The sequence below is a fragment of the Salarias fasciatus genome, chromosome 13, assembly GCF_902148845.1.
Source record: "Salarias fasciatus chromosome 13, fSalaFa1.1, whole genome shotgun sequence".
Classification (NCBI taxonomy): domain Eukaryota; kingdom Metazoa; phylum Chordata; class Actinopteri; order Blenniiformes; family Blenniidae; genus Salarias; species Salarias fasciatus.
The window spans coordinates 13182972-13199766 of NC_043757.1; the positions used below are offsets into that span (position 1 = coordinate 13182972).

At 42.4% G+C, this 16795-nt stretch overlaps 1 protein-coding gene across 7 annotated transcripts; it reads left to right on the top strand.

Annotated features, from left to right (window-relative positions):
• The first annotated feature begins 3134 nt into the window (after window positions 1-3134).
• On the top strand, window positions 3135-14553 carry rrbp1a (ribosome binding protein 1a). Of its 7 annotated transcripts, XM_030107003.1 has the most exons (28): window positions 3135-3362; window positions 5255-5951; window positions 6084-6326; window positions 7175-7338; window positions 7464-7586; window positions 8227-8379; window positions 8513-8631; window positions 8855-9008; window positions 9833-9971; window positions 10127-10308; window positions 10396-10430; window positions 10510-10585; window positions 10716-10753; window positions 10847-10928; window positions 11032-11072; window positions 11214-11289; window positions 11372-11461; window positions 11551-11637; window positions 11717-11806; window positions 12021-12113; window positions 12205-12255; window positions 12343-12423; window positions 12577-12660; window positions 12862-12939; window positions 13545-13628; window positions 13716-13814; window positions 14255-14398; window positions 14487-14553. In XM_030107003.1, exons 2-28 carry the CDS (start codon window positions 5273-5275, stop codon window positions 14523-14525), a joined length of 3324 nt encoding a protein of 1107 aa, XP_029962863.1. In that variant the 5' UTR covers window positions 3135-3362; window positions 5255-5272; the 3' UTR covers window positions 14526-14553. The 7 variants fall into 7 exon arrangements, with proteins under 7 accessions (XP_029962863.1, XP_029962857.1, XP_029962859.1 ...); XM_030106997.1 differs by having other exon boundaries at window positions 5255-6326; XM_030106999.1 differs by having other exon boundaries at window positions 5255-6326; window positions 11035-11072.
• Window positions 14554-16795: the final 2242 nt, after the last annotated feature.

Genomic DNA, 16795 nt, shown 5'->3' on the forward strand with positions numbered 1-16795 from the left:
GTAATGTTTCCAATTAAACCCGTTTTTTTTTTTTGTTTTTTTTTGTTCTGTTGATTTTGAAAACAAACCATGAAACTCTCTGGCACCTCCCAGGGGAAGCTCATGCCACACTTTTAAAACTTTCCAATCTATAGTGATTGTGACGACTGCTGCCCACAGTGAGGTTGTGGGTTCTATACTGTATCAGCTGTCACTGAGCTGCCCACCTTTCCCACTGCACAGGCTGCAAAGCAAATGAATATCATTAATGCAATCCTGTCATTAGCACAAAGTTACATGCTGTGACTAAACCTTCACAGGGTTGTGTGCCCTGACCTGCTCGGCCAGTCATAACAGCAACTCTAAGACAAAACTTTCCCAAACTCACCAACAAAAAAATAAAATGTCTTAGAAGAAAAAGAAAAAAAAAAACATTATAATAATCTAATTTAAAGAATGGAGAGAGATGGTGAAAAACTTCCCCAGCTTTATATGTAACTTTATAACCTACCTTTAGAAAGTAGTCTTTAATTTTTGTGTAGTCCACAGGTTAGAGATTATTGTAAAAGAACACATCTGACATCTAAAACTGAATTAAATATTTTGTAATGTTTTAAGTCATTTAATGGTTCTAAGACAAACGTGTAAAAAAAACAAAAAAAAGACCATGTTAAAGCAGCTGAAGCCTTGATGAAAGAGTAAATTTTCTAAAATTACATGAGTATGCCTGTTTGTTACATAATGAGGCTCATGTGAGGCTCTTCAACCACACGGTTCAGGCTAAAAGAACAACCTGAGAGTGGACTGGAACGAGAACCACCACTTAAATTGAGTAAGATTTGTGAAGAGGATGCCTGTGAAAGCTGTTCCTCCTCCAGTGAGTAATCTGGGGTGTGGAAAGAGAAGTGCCCCATTAGAAGCGCGCCAGAGCAACATTCTGACTCCAGCAATTCCACCCATACTAATTTATGAAGGTTCATCACGTTAATGCAGTGCGTCATCTTAGGCTCTATAATAACAGGCGTTGTTTTAAAAAAAAACGCTTGCTGAAGGGGAAGCCTATACTTAAAAATGACCTGTGTGGCCAGTATCATCCACCTCTGCCCTGCACATCCATCCGATCAGGTGCAGCTACTGTTGATTTATTGCCCAGGTTGAATTGCTTTGGTTGGGTTGTAAAAACGCCCTGATCATACTGTATTGTGCCAAGTGGATGTGTCATAAAAGAACAGGAGTGGAAGTAATTAAATAATTACTACATAAATGATAACATTACTGAGACTAAGTGGTGTGTTTGGGTACTTTTATATTAGGGAGAATTTTATTTAATCAGCCAATGTGATTTTATTTATTTTTTAACTTGAATTCACACCATGTCACATACTTTCAAAGTCAAAAGTCACTACTTAGTATTATCAAAGTTTGAATTGATATTAAAACATTTGTAACTGCATTTTTAACCCAATACATTCATTCTGTTTTAATATTACTTTGAACTCATTTTTGTGTTATGTTGAGAAATTGTTATATACTTTATAATTCCTTGAAAATATGAATTAATATAGATGTAACTTCACACAGGTAGACGGAATCAAATATCTGCTACGGACAACGCAATAAAACAGCCCACTGGTTAAGAATAACTCATACTTTGTGTAGTTTCTATGAAGGGCACACTTTATATTTTTGTATAATTGAAGCAATGTAACAGTGGCTCTACTCCAGTACATATTTTCAACAGTCTTTACACCTCAGCAAAACAAAAGATTATGACTGAAGGGGAAAAACTGAAAGATGCTCTTTTAAATTGGCCCAAGAGAAGTGCCTGATGGTTTCCATATCTATTCTATATTGTGCATTCACGTTGTGTATGTCTATTTCAACTCTACCATAAAATGTTACATATTTTATATTTTTTTGACATGTTATTGTGCATTTGTCCAGTGTCTTCTAAACTGTATAGTTGATATCACTTTATAATTTTGTTCTGTAAATTATCTCAGCTCATGTATTTAAACTTACTGTTGTGCTTGTACCGCATGTGAAGTTGATTGATGACTCTTAATTGTCCATGGGTGTGAGTGTGTGTGGTTGTCTGTCAAACAGTTTCTTTGCCAGAGGCAGGCACTCCAAATTCACACACGTTCTGCACATCACAAACCACACCTTACACAAATAACATCTACAGTGAAACATCTGTGAAACTATTGTCACATTGCACTATTCTTTGTCATATTGCACTTTTTTTTAATTAATTTTGTTTGTTCATGTTCTTCCTTTGCACTGTGAGGAGCAGCTCTCGAGTTTTTCAGTGGTTTGCTCTCTCGTCAGATTGTCATGGGTTCAAATAACTTTCTGTGTGGAGTTTGCATTTACTCCAGTGGGACAAATAAGAGGCATAATAATAAAGCATGTAGAGTAATCTCTGGAGAAATGGGAGGAGAGGAGATTACATTAGATTAAGGTATGTTTGGAGTAATGTTAGTTTGCTGGGTGATTTTGTTGGATGGGGATTATGCATTTCATTTTGTGTGCATTTGTCATTTTTGTGATGTTTGAGCAGTATCAAATAAGTTTGAAGTATCAGCATGTACTTTTTGATTTACCTTTTTGTTCAGCCCCTAAGGTGATATGATGCTGAGAAGATATTGTTCCTAAATATGGCTTACAAGTGGAAGAGTTTTATTGAAGGGCATTAGATGATCAGTCATGAATTTCACTTTATTCATCTGATCCTACAAACACTTTGAAAGGGCCTAAAGCTGAGAGCACTGTACTCCCTGGGGGCCTCACTTTATTGTGGGCACCAAAATGTCAGACCCACACAATGTTCGGAAGAGAATAGTTTTGCTTTTACGGGTCGAGGTACATTTTAGCAAAGCAAAAGTTAGTATTAAAATAAGTTAAGGGTCTTGTTCAATGAAGCGACAGTGGTTCTTTTCTACTAACTCCACTAAAGTCTTCTCTCTAAGGTATAACATCCCAGAATAAGCCCACGACCTCCTTTTTTAAGTACGTGTACAGTCCGCTTGAACAAGCAGCTTTTGTTTGGTGCTAAATGGTCTCACTGTGTGGACCTTTTTCAGCCCGTGGGGGGGGGAAAAACTACAACTCCCAGCAGCCTCACTTCCGGTCTGGCCTGGCGCCAGCCAATCAGAAGCGCCGTGGATTTATGGTCGCTATGTGGGGCACGGGGCCAGCACGGCTAGCCAGCTCGAAGTGCCACGACTTCACAGCAGACCACGGCTTCTCCAGCGGAGAGAGGGGGGGAGGAAAGAAGAAACTTCACTAGATAGCTGGACATAGAAGTCGCTTCATCAACGATTCAAAGCACCTTTTTTATCCTCTTTTGAGGCCAGCAGACGTAGCTTTACAGCAGCAGGGTGAGTAAAGGGATTCTTGGAATTTTTTTTTATTCATTGAGCGACCGTTAGCTAGCTTGGAAAGCCATCTACTGCTAACCCCTGAGGTGTCTACTGCTTCCAGACAGACGATTAAAGTTACTCACATGTATTTCAGAGGGTTTTCCTCGCTGCTTGTTTGGTTTTGCAGTCCAATTAAAATCCGTGTAGTTCAGAGATATGTGCACTTTATGTGCAGAATGTTAGCTAAGTTCATTGATTCAGAGCTAGCAATGCTATCTGTCTGGAAAATATTTAGAGTACATAAAATATCTAAAAGATTGTGTCTGTCATTGCTTCAATGTAATATTTAAAATAGCGGTAATGTAATGATGCATCGCAGTCCAGAAACTTTTAGACCTTTTTCCGTTTGTGATCCAAGTCTAATTTTAGGATCTGCTGAATGTTGCACTCTCTTGGAAATTTGCAAATAGTTGTCTTTTATTCACGTTTTCAATGAAAGGTCATTGTTTATGTGTTTCCTATTCTCATAATTAAAAGAAAGTCTTATAAATGTTGCACTGTCTTCGAATGATTTTTTTTTCAAGCTTTTCATGACAAAGGGAGTCCAGATTTTCTTTTAGGAAATTACTTGGAATGTTCATTTGCATTCTTTATGGTTAATCTAATAGCCATGATCCAAAGTCTGATGGATTTCTCTTTAATGTTATGTCATTTTCTGTCGATGCTCTCCGGTAAGTTCGATCTTCCAGTTCAGATGAGAGCTGAGATACATTGTGATCCTGAGGCGTTCAGCCAGGCTGTACAGTTACTTCTCCTCAAGCCTTCGCCTCCTCTAGAGTCTGAGTGGAGATGCATTCATGTGTGACTTCACAGAGCAGGAGGCTGCACATTCTCTTACTTTGCACTATTAGCTTCCAGACCCTTCAGTGAACAGGGACTCTGGACTCTGATCTGATTGTGCTCAGCAGTTTAGTTTTTTTTTTTTTACCTCTACGATTTCACATGTTTGGTCCGTTTAAAGGCTATAAGTTTACACACTCTCCTCTTCTGCGTCTAAATATTTTACAGATGTGAACATTCCTGTCTATAATATAAACATTGAGTGGTAGTCGTGCTAAGAAAAGAAAAAAAAATCCACAGGGATTTTTAGTGTCCCAAAGCTATCACCACATTCTCATCCAACTTCCTGGCCTTATAGGCTAAACGTTTGAGTTTGTGACAAGGGATCTTGAGAGCATAAAAAAATAAAATAAACTAATGTTTCTACAAAGCAGAAACGTAGAAGCTCCCTCTTTATGAGAACATTTACTTTGTGCACTTTGCTGGTTAATTTAGAGATTGCCACTATCTCTTATCACATTTAATTGATTGTAAAATGCTTTCTTTATCAAGAACTGTTGGCAGCTTGTAGCCTATTATACCAGATTACTGTAACAGTTTTATAATAATAAAAGTTTTTGTGTGTATGTGTGAATTGAGACAGAAATAGTTGCTTTCGAACGAAAAGTCTGTGCTCGAGTTTGTTACAGTGCTCATTCAGAAAGCTTTGTGGAGGAATTAAGTGTGCGCTGTGTTGTACACGTATGAAGAGGTAAATGCACATGTGTCCATTCTGTGTGCCTGGACCAGCAGATGTTTGCTTCACAGTTTGCTGATAAGATTGGCTGGTTTGCATTATGTAGACAGCCTTGAGATGGAGGAATTTGGTACAACAGGGACACCTTGTGGCTGTTTTTGGTAAAGGCCTGCAAAAAATGTTTTTCCATACCACTGTTCTCTATGCTTTACTTAAAGGTTTGAGTCAGTATGAATTGCTACAATTTATTTTTACTTGATAGTTCACTTAAAAAAAAAAAAACAGCACATATTTAATTGTTACGTTTCTTAACAAAATGTCCTTCTCTTATTAGGCATACCAAAACTGAACAATGGATATCTACGACCCCCAGACTCTCGGCATCATGGTGTTTGGTGGATTCATGGTGATCTCTGCTTTAGGGATTGCTCTGGTCTCCACTTTTTCCATGAAGGAAACTTCCTATGAGGAAGCCCTGGCCAAACAGCGCAGGGAGTTAGGTAAGATACAGAATGTTCGTTCTGACAAAAAGAAAAAGGACAAAGTTGCGGAGAAGAAGAGCCGTGGGAAGAAGAAAGATGAAAAGCCTAATGGAAAGATCCTAGAGCAGGAAAAGACTGAAGAGGCTGCTGAGGCTGACGCCAAAGCTGAAGTAGACATGGTCATCGAGCCTTCTGCTGCCACAGTTGTTGCTGCCGCTGCTCCTGCCCCTGAGCCTGTACCGGCTTTTGAGGAAAAAGCAAGTGCAGCCTCAGTGGCTCTGGAGACACAGCCCAAGGCTGCTGCTGAACCAAGTCCTGTTGCAGAGCCCTCTCCTGCACCCTCTCCCAAAGAGAAAAAGAAGAAGAAGGTGGCAAAGGTTGAGCCAGCCTCAGCCCAGTCAGCTCCAGCGGCGTCTGCTGCCGCACCGGTCAAGTCCTCTGCAGTCCCCGCCGAGTCTGCTCCAACTAAAGCTGCAACCCCAACTTCTGCACCCACCCAAGGAAAGACTAGTCAGCAATCAACCAAATCTGCTCCTGCCGCAGCTAAATCTGCCGCTTCCACTGCCCCCAAATCTGCCCCTTCCACTGCCCCTAAATCTGCCCCTTCCACTGCCCCTAAATCTGCCCCTTCCACTGCCCCCAAATCTGCCCCTTCCACTGCCCCAAAATCTGCCCCTTCCACTGCCCCTGCATCAGCTAAGGCTGCCCCCGCCACGGCCAAATCTGCCCCTGCACCAGCAAAGTCGACTGCAGCTCCAGCGAAATCTGCATCGACTTCATCCAAGGCTGCTCTGGTGCTGGAGACCGTGACCAAAGAAGTCCCGGTGATGGCTGTGACCCCAGTGGGTTCTCAGCAGGCCCCGGCTGTTACAACCAAAGCACAGGAGCCCAAGAAGAAGGCTTCCAAGAAAAAAGCAGAACCTGGTGAGCAGAAATATTTTAGAGCTGCTTTCTATGTTGTAATTTTCACTGCATACCATACTTTTTCTTAAAAAAACAAAATAAAACATGGCTTTTCAGTATTTTTTTATGTTAAATTCATTGATTAGAACAAAAAGAGGTTTATATAGTTTGAACTTTGCGGCGTTCTCGTTATCACTGGCAATCTTCCAGTTTCCTTCTTGTGCAGATTTCACCTAGCTTAATTGTTGGTAGCACCACCATTGTTAACACTATCTCACTCTTTTGAACTCATGGAAATTGTTGTCTGGACAGGAACCAAATTAGCCAAAACACTGATGATTGCCCCCCGGATTTCAGTGTGTTGGAGGTGGGAATGTCATTGTGGTTGTGTGTGTGTGTGTGTGCGTGCACACACTCTTAAATTTCTAATCCAAGGCAGGAATAACCTGTCAGCATTGATGAACTTCTGCCTGTGTACTTGTGGAAAATAGTGCCAGTGGCAGTGGTGGGCAACGTCTGACACTCAGCTCTGGAGGGCATAGAGCACGCCAGCTTGTCCAAACACCATTGCCCTGCTTTGTTAGCTGACAAAGCCTCTCAGTGCCTCTGACAATGAGTTCGAGAGAAGAGGGGAGCTTGGCTTTCTCTCTTGCCTGAGGCTTGTCTCCGCCTGGTGCCACAATGCCCCATAATTTTGCCATCTGAAACTACCCAGGGACCCAGACCCAGAGGACAAGTCACAACCTTGTCCTTTTTTCTAAAGCAGCGTGAGAATTTAGCCATCTCTTTGACATCTTAAAAACTGCCTGACAGCCAAGTTTTGTCTTTGATATGAATTAAGACATTAAATATTTTGTTTTGTGCCTCTCCAGCAGCAGCAGCAGTGGTGGACTCTCCTGACGCGCCGCTGTACCTGCCCTATAAGGCCCTTGTGTCCACCATCAGTAGCATGGTGTTCAGTGAGCGAGAGGCTCACAGGCTCATTGAAATCCTCTCTGAGAAAGTGGGGATCATTCAGGACACCTGGCACACGGTACAGGACATTGAAGTCTGCGGGGAAGAGATAGACTTCTCCCAGCATTCATAATTCACTCCAGGTACTTGAGACTTGGAAGAGAGATTAATCTGTCTTTCGTTGTCTTTTGTTTATGCATTCAGGCCACTCAGAAAGGAGACCCCGTGACCACGTTGAAGAAGCAGTTGGAGGAGAGGGAGAAACAGCTGGCAACAGAACAAGAAGATGCTTCTGCAGTGAAGAACCGCCTGAGAGAACTCACCAAGGTGAGCCGCACAAGCAGCTCACAGCTGTACCTACTGCAGCAGTTTGCATGATTCAAAGACATGTTAGCAACCCTGTGATAACCCAGTATGCACTGCAAGGATCAGAATGGTTTCTGCTCTTAGATCCTTTGTTTGGTTGGAAGACAGAATATTTAGTTTGGCCTTGAGAAAATCTATTTTTTTCTGTAAATGAAAAGGAATAATTCTCCACTGACTATGAATTGCAGTTTTTCTGATTTTGACCTAAAGGTGGCAGTACTGATAAGCTAACATATTGATCATGCCATAGGAACGCCTTGGGTCACATTTCTGGAAGACTTTTTATTAAAAAAGATTGAGCCCGTAATGTCAGTAGCGGCCTGTAGGTGGCAGCACATAAAAGTCAAAAACCCATCTTCAGTGCAGAAACAGCCTGGGAAGCAGATGTCTTTGTGTTGTATGGTTTATGGTGTCCCTTTTTAAATAAGACATGCTCATAACTACCATTTATAACACACATTTTCTTCTTTCAAGCAAGTGGTGAATCATTCTAATCGTAATCCTCTGGGAATTAGTAATTACTTATTCAGCTTCATGATGTTGCTGTGAAAATATTTCACCCTGAAGTCCCTCCTGGCTCAGAGCTTTGTGTGTTTCTCAGGAACTGTCTGCTGAAAAGACCAAGGTGGCCAGCGTGGAGACGAGGCTGAGCTCTCAGCTCAGTAAGAGGGAACAAGAAATGATCGCCCTCCAAGCTCGTATGCAGGCCAGCTACCAGGACCATGTAGCCCAAACCCAGAGGCTCAATGCAAAGGTGAGCTTTATAGATGATGTAGTATACTATTTGTATGTTACGTGTAGTCGGCATTAAGATGCAGTGATTCATGTTTTTTTTTTCTTTAAATTAAGATTAGTTCTTTAATAACAATGCTTTTAAATCATCCCAGATCCTGAGTCTACAAGATCAGCTGGAAAAGGGTCCTAATGCCCAGCTGGCTCGCCTGCAGCAGGAGAACTCCATCCTTCGAGATGCCCTAAACCAAGCTACTAGCCAAGCTGAGAGCAAGTGAGTGTTCTCCAGGCTCTATCTGACTCGCAGTGCTGAATAAAGAAATGGTTTTCACTTGTATGTATCGATGATAACTTAACTGTGCATTATGTACATTATGGACAGATTCAAAGATATTCAGATCACTTTTTAGGTTTGGTGCTCACTACATCTGTGAAGCACGTATCTTTAATTTTGCTCTCGCCTTTCTTTGCCCCTCCCTTTTCTCTGCTATTCTCAGACAAAATGCGGAGTTGGCCAAGCTCAGACAGGAATGCACAAAGTTAACCAAGGAACTTGGAGAGAAGTCAGACAGTCTTGCTGCCGATGAACACATCAGAAAAGGATTGGAGGCCAAGGTCTCTGCCACCGAGAAGCAGCTCTCAGTGTTACAGGTTGGTGTGGCCTGTGGGGTTACTACATTGTCTTTATTCAAAAACTGCAGAAGGTGGAATCAGATTTCCGCTAATGTATTCTATTGTTTAAACAAGAGGGGAAAAGCCCCTGCTACTAGTCTCTAGAAAATGCAAGCAGGAACCTTTCCCACCTTTCCCCAAACCCTCTACCCAGCCCACTTTGCATGTGATGCAAAGGTTCATTGCCTGTAATCACAGGGCCCGGGGCTAGGCTGGAATGCAGCCTCACAATGAAGGGGTTGCAGGGAAAAAATGGTCCTCAGCACCAGCTGGAATGTGTGCATGTTCAAACGTCTTTCCTCCCCAGCCAGCTGTATTTGGCTGTAAACAGTGCAGGGACAATCTGAATTTCGAAGAGGAAGTCCATTACGTATTCTGAAATAGCCATTCTATCAATCCACTCAGCATCACACAGAAGAAATGCTGCTTAATCGAAATATTATGGGTGATGTGGAGTGAGTGAGTGATCTGACATTTTCTTTTTGTGTAATCATTTATTTACGTCCCTCCCATCAATTTAAGACACACGGAGTACGTATGCTGCAGTACCAATGATCAAAACATGTTCATCTTAGTTTGTAGAAGCACCGACAGGAGAATATTTTTTTTTAATTTTATAAAGTTAGACACTTCAGAGACCTGCTAAACATGTTGATAATGTCTCAGTTTTATTTGCTTTTAACTCTGGTTCTGAATTAGAAGTGGGAAAGTTTGACCAAATCGGTGTGTCCAAGAAGTAGAATTTAGTAAGCTGCCTCTGCCCTCTGCTGGCTAACATCTAATTATAATCATTCCTTTGCCAGGCCAGCCATGCAGAGACTGAGCAAGCTTTGCAGAAGAGACTGGAGGAGGTGTGCGAAGAGCTCAGGACAGCACAGAGTAAAAACAGCGCCCTGCAGGAAACTTTGGACAAGTCCCAGCAGGACAGCAGCACACTCTCAGGTCAGAGGATGGAGCCACCAGCATGCAACTGTTGTCAAACAATAAACGGTTTCACTCCATAGATCTTTAAAGAGATCCAGTAATCGGCAAAATATATTTTCCCTTTGTTGGTAGTTTATAGACAAAGTTATAAATGGTTTGTTTTGTTTATTCAGATTTCCAAGTACACATTGAAAAACTTGAGGCTGACATCAGGGACCACTCCGCTAAAGTGGAGACCCTCACCGCCCAGCTGGAGGAGTCACAGGCGGAGAAAAGCCAGCTGGCGCAGCAGGTGGACACCATCAATGCACTGTTGGAGGCCAGTCAGAGCAAAACAGAAGAGGTCAACAATGAGGTAAAACATTTTCTTCGTCCTTTCTGAGACTGAAAAACGACCATTTATAGTCTCGTCTAATAAGGATCGTCGTCTCTAATTTGCCAGGAAAATGCTGCTGAAATGGAACAACTGAAGCTCAGGTAAGTGGTGATTGTTCTGATCTCCTGCTTCTATATTGGATCGAGAGCTTTTTCAGTGACTGACTGATACGCTGTGCAGCCTTCAGGAGAGAGAAAGCCAGCTGACCTCGCTTCAGGAGGAACTGAAGGAACTTCAGACAAAGAAGGAAGATGCTGTAAGTATTACATGCTTCTGCTTTTGGGCGTTCTACCAAATGTTAAAATGTATCTATTATTCATAAAAAAGTTGTTTTCATTTTAAAGATGTGCCTCTTGCCATTAATAAAAAATGAACTGTTCTGACAGGAGAACACTGTTGCTGAGCTCAGGCAAAAAAGTGAGAGGTGAGATGCTTTTAATGTGATGTTACAGTTAATAACATGCAGCGTTTGTTGGTCTGTTGATCATATATTATATTATGTCCTCTTTCCCTTCAGTGAGGATGCCAGCCTCGTCTCATCACTTCAGGATGAACTCAAAAACCTCAAAGACGAGATGGAGCAACTTAAAAACACACCAGTAAGCTGCTTTGTTTGAGTGGCTTGATTTTGTTTCCAGAAGTTTCCCTTCAGAGCAAAGAGATCATTTCAGGGGCTTATTTTGAATGTCCTCTCTGTTTCAGCAGTCTGATAACTCAGCAGAGCTCGAACTGCTACAAAACAGGTAACAAACTACTTACCTGCATAATTTATATAAAGTTTTTAATTTTTTTTAACTCATTCACTTCCTCACAGACCTGGTAGTGAAATTGAAGTCTGTGATTAGGTCTGATGATCTTTTTTTGTCCATTTCGGTTGTTGCTAGTCTGGCAGAGAAGGACACACTGGTTGCTTCACTGCAAGAGGAACTGAAAGAAGCAAAAGAAAAGACATCCAGTGAAGTGAGTTTGTTTCTGTACATTCAGTTTATAGATTTAAAAACTTTCTGATCCCGTTCCTGATGGTATTTTTTCTTCTCACTAGAACTCCCCAGCAGAGTTGGCAGCTTTTGCAGCCGAAACCAAAGAAACCCTCCAGAAACTCTTCCCTCAGATTCCTGTAGAAGAAGAGCAGGTAGGAAGGCGGGAGGAGTCGCTTACGTTTTCCTGCTTTTTGCTTGTTTTTAAAAATAACACCTTTTTGTGTTTTTTCTCCTCCTGCAGTCTAACTGGCTACAGATATTTACACAGAGGGCTGAAGAGGCTCTCAGCCAGCTGAGCCAAGCATCTCAGTCAAGCACAGCGACGCCCGTAAGTTTCATCCTATCGCCACAAACCGTCCAGAATGAACTCCGGAGGAGGCCCTCTAAATGTGCTCGGTCTGTTTCAGGAACTGCTTGAGAAACTGAAGGAGGCAGAGGAGAGTCACGGTTCTGTGCAGGCTGAGTGTGAACAGTACAGGACGGTCCTGGCTGAAACTGTGAGTGACCCAAGTCAGAAGTTGGGACATAATGTTTAATAATTATTTACTTGCAAGATTTTTATTCATTGAGAAAGTTAGTGGCCTCTGTGCGATATGCGCTTTAACATGTGAAAAATCAGATTTTACAAATCAGACTTGTGCTGTTCAGAATATCACTGAAGAAAAATAAAGACGTACTTGAGACTCTCTTGTATGTTTATGTCCTCTTTAGGAAGGAATGCTGAAACATCTACAGAAGAGTGTGGAGGAGGAAGAGCTGGTGTGGAAGTCTAAGATGGCAAGCGCAGAGGAACAGCTGAAGGAGGTGTGTTTGAATACGCTGCTGGAAGTCTAACTTGAAAGGTTCACTCACAGTCTTCGTCAAATGTAACTGCGTTGTCATGTCACACTTTCAGGCTTTGGAGAAAGTCGGTGTTCTGGAGGCCGAAAACCAAAGTGTAGGCCAGGTGGGCATTGTGGGACTCTCTCTATAAGTCACTGTTTCAGTTCGGTCTGTGGGCTCATTGGAAACTTCCTGCTGGGTTTCTCTGCAGTTGAAGGAGCAGATGATGCTTTTGGAAGCTCAGCTTGAGAAGCAGACGGACAACCAGGTGACCTCAGAGGAGCTGGAGCAGGTAACCTACAAGTGGCCTCTGCTTAAATGGTGAAATATTAAAATATAATGAATATAGTGCAGGAACATACTGAATTAAATGCATTTCTGTATTGTATTATGTGAAAACTAGCAACTTCTCCAACATCTGTTTCTGTTTATGCTGTGTGTTCAGTTGAAGCAGCAGCTGTCTGAGCGTCAGAGCCAGCTGGAGCTGGCCCAGAAGGAGGCCCAGGCACACAAGGAGGAGCTTGAGCAGGTGACTAGTCGGACATAACCTGGCCTTTTCCATAACACAACAATGCGTAGCGACGCACAGGACAGTCACTGAGATGAGAGGCAGCAATGTCATTGATGTCACATCATGTCAAAAATTCACAGGACTGATGTGCTGACACACAGAGGGCTTCACGGGTGGCTGTTATGTAATAAATCCTTAGCAACGACTTCCTGTTTTCAGGTCAAAGAGCAGCTGGGCGAAATCACGATGCGGGCCCAGCAAGAGCAGAATGGCCCAGCTGAGGCTGATCCCTGTCAGGTCAGGGTGCAGAGGTCACAGGGCACCCTTCACTTACCTGCTGGAGAGTACTGGACAGTTCGCTTTAGTCCCCGCTAGAGCTTCTTGTTAAATAGGAAAATTGTAAAAAATGTTGATGTTTAAGGATTCTGGCCTTTTATAACATTTGCAGCTACAAGCATCCCCAAAATCAAACGTGTCCAGAGAGCACACACACACACACACACCCTTAATGAAGAAATTTAGTCATCCCGGTTTGTCCAGTACTCCTCTGACAGACTGACTGTGAATGCTAACCACTGTTTGCACTGACCAAGTCGCCCTAACTCTTAACCACTGCCGTTTCTCACCTTCGTCAGCATACTCACCATCTCCTTCCCCCACAAGATGTCTGCACTATTAACAACCTAAAAATGTTCTTTTTGACTTGAGACTTTCACCTGAAATGGAGTGTGAGGAGTCTAACCTGGTGCACAGATTGAGCAGTGTTTTATGTTTGTGTGTGTTTGTGTATGTTTGTGTGTGTGTTTGTTGGGAGGGGGGCGCCTGCTGCTTATTGAATACTTAACTGTTTGCATACAGGCAGGTTTTCGGGCTGTGTGTATTAATAGTTTGTATTTGTCCAGGCCCAGAACGACTTGAGCCAGACGACAGAGAAGCTGCACGAGGAGGCGGCGTCGAGGCAACAGCTCTCGGAAGAGTTTGAGCAGGTAGCAACCTTTTCGTCTTGTATTCTTGTCACAACTCATATTGAGTGATAAAGTCTTGGCGGATAACATTGCTTTGTTAATGTCCAGGCCCAGAAGACCGTCGCAGAACTTCAGGCTCAACTGGACCTTTTAAAGGTTTCTGCAGAGTCGGCACAGTCTGAAACCGAAGATGTAGCTCAGCTCAAGGTGTGCACAGAAATTCTTTTTTTTTTATTCTTGGTGTGACAATAAAACCAAAATTAATTACTTTAACGTGAAATATTAAAGAATGAGTAAACGCAGTATGACTGAGAATCCAAAGTAATTTTCCCAGGTGCAGTATGGGAATTTATCAGCATTAACTTGCCCAGTATTTATATCTTGCAATTAGGTTTCCATGCACTATGCATTCATGCTGTGTGTGTGTTAACACATCTGGCCAAAGCCTGACTGCCCTAGATTGTGTTTGCAAAGGATTGTATTTCACTTCATTCTTTCAGCATTACATCATGCCCGGTGCTACAGGTCACAAGTAGAAAAGTGGAAAACTAAAGGCAAAGTCGACAAGCTGCTCCACGTCCAAACAGGGTTGTTTTGGGGTTTTTTTTGCTTGGTTTTTAAAAGCTGTGCTCTTCCCTGTTGAACAGGAGCGCCTGGAGAAGGAGAAGAAGCTGTCCAAAGACCTGGGTCAGGCTGCCACCAAGCTCCAGCAGCTCCTCAAAGCCACTCAGGAGCAGCTGACTAAAGAGAGGGACACTGTGAGGACACTACAGGAGCACCTGGAGGGAAAGGTGAGGCTGCAGCACAGCGGAAACGTGTCGGCACAGACCGGCCCGGAGTCGCTGCGAAGATTTAACGAATGCCTTTTCTGTTTTCAAGGGCGAATACGTGGAACTAAAGGAGGGAACGTCCGTCTGAGAGGAGGCTCACTGCGGACACTACAAAACAAACAAAACAAAAAAACTGCCAAATATGCCTTATGATTATTCTAGTTGTGCATTCCAAATCATTATGTTTCTTTTCATGTACTGTAGTTGATTGCATTTGTCACAACAGTAGGAATCAAGTATCTGAACATTTCACAGTCCAATTAGAGGAGGAGACGATGCTGCAATCTTTATTGAAACCCACATTCCATCTACAATTCTGGCTATGTCAGAAGTTATTTATCCCCTGCCTTATATTCCAAACATTTCCCCATAGTTCAGTGTTAAAAGGGAAACTGAATGTGCGTCAAACGTACATCAACCTGTGCAATTACTTTGTATGTCTTTTCTATGTGGTTGAATGACGACAGCATTTTATGGTTCATCGATGCAGTTTCTTCAGGGCCTGCTGTCTGTTCTGGCTGGCTGCCAATTACACATTTTGAATTTGTATGAATGAATAAACTACAGTGTAGCACTACGCAGTGCTCCTCTTTGTGTGTTTACATTCCTGGGAAATCCCTGCGAAGGCAAGACAGGGAGCCAAGCAATGGCGTCATGTTTAACCATCCAGGGTACACGCAGCAGTTTGCCAGTCCTTCGCTGTCATATTTAACAATCACGGGATGAATACTGAATCGTGACTGCCTGGCAACATTTAACACTTGGCGCGTGTTCAAAAAGGAAAGCTTGTCTGGACAAGGTCGGGCTGAGCATCATTCAGAAATTGAGTGCTTTACCAAGAAAGGGGGAAAAAGTGATTAGAATCTGAATCAGGGCATTTTTACAGAGAAAAACAGCAATTCCACAAGAACAAACATAACAGGTTTGAAATGAAAAAGCCCCTTAAAACAGGAAGTGATGTTGTATTTGCAGAAAAAAAGGAAAAACGTATGTTGATCGACCACCTCTTAGTGACAGGGACTTCTTGTCTCTGTATGAGCTTGAGGGAAAATGGTTGGAGAAAAACTTTCAGTGCCAGTGACCCGTCATGAGAACAAAACTACTGCAAAACCATTTTGCTCTCAGAATGTTCTCTAAATGTTATGGGCTGCAAAATGTCCCAACAGCTTTTGTCTGTGTACAGTACACCTGATTTCATGACTCCTGAAGACAGACATTGTACATCTTGGTGTTTTCCTACGATTTTACTGACTGGTGACAGGAGTGATTGGATGCTTCACTTGCTGAATCATGTCATTGGGGAAATAATGTCAATAAGAACAAATAAACTCTACAAATCGTTGACCAAACGAGGTTTTCCACTTAAAAAGGCAGGACTAGTACAAACATACAGGCCCCCTGCTTAGATAATGCACACAGTGGAACTGGTTTCTGAAAGAGGTTCTCATTCAGAAACACAACAAAGCCGTTCCCAGACTTAAGTCAGTGATGATTGACACCCAGCAAATAAAGGAGGGTTGAGCAAGTCTTCCAAGCTGCTGCAAAATGCACCAAAACTCCTCCACCATTTTATCAAAGATTCAAATTGACTCTGTGGTTTGCTGTGGGTTGGTTTCCTCACTGTACTTTGAACATGCAGAAGGCTTTTTCAGAACAAACTGTCTTAACTGATTTACTGGATATTTTATATCTGTCATGAAAAAAAAAACAAAAAACGTGCAGATCCCCTTACTGCTGCAGCTGTTTGCTGAAAAAGAAATGATATATTGACATATATATAACAACAGTCATTAATAACGTAGGCGCAACTCATGGGCTTCAGGCAGGTCTTCATGAACTCAAAAGGATCCTGACCCTGGATGTCAGGCTCCCGTACAGCTTTGTCCAGGACGATTTCGCCCTTTTCTCCGTCGATCTTCAGCACCACCATTCGGATGCGCGGTTCCGTTGGGCTTGGAATTTTCATTGACTGGAAGAGATTTGTGACTTCCTCGTTCACCTTTATCCCAGACGCCTGGTAAAGAGAACAGACATAACAGAACCACAGTCGGTGCAAACAGCACAGATGAACTCCTGCATGGTGACAGTGACTGACAACATTGCCAGTTCTCCTGTGAACAAGTTCATTCAAGAAGTGCAGTTTCACAACTAAATGTGCAAATATTCTAGTAGGTCTTTCTGCATTTAAACACCACGATGCCATGGAATTAGTCTCATTGAACAACAGATTCAGTTTTGCAAACAGGTTTCACAGGTAATCAGTGAGAGACCTTTAAAATGAAAGCAGTGTAGGAATTGTTTTGAAGCAGCCCTTAATTATTTTTTTCATTCTTTTTAATAAAGCAACATGTAAGACTA

Bases quoted from the DNA above. Each gene is read 5' to 3' on its own strand.
- rrbp1a (XM_030106997.1), top strand. From the start codon at position 5,273: ATGGATATCTACGACCCCCAGACTCTCGGCATCATGGTGTTTGGTGGA. The intron at 11,462-11,550 runs GTAGGAAGGCGG...CTCCTCCTGCAG, and splicing joins TTCCTGTAGAAGAAGAGCAG to TCTAACTGGCTACAGATATT. The intron at 11,807-12,020 runs GTGAGTGACCCA...TGTCCTCTTTAG, and splicing joins GGACGGTCCTGGCTGAAACT to GAAGGAATGCTGAAACATCT.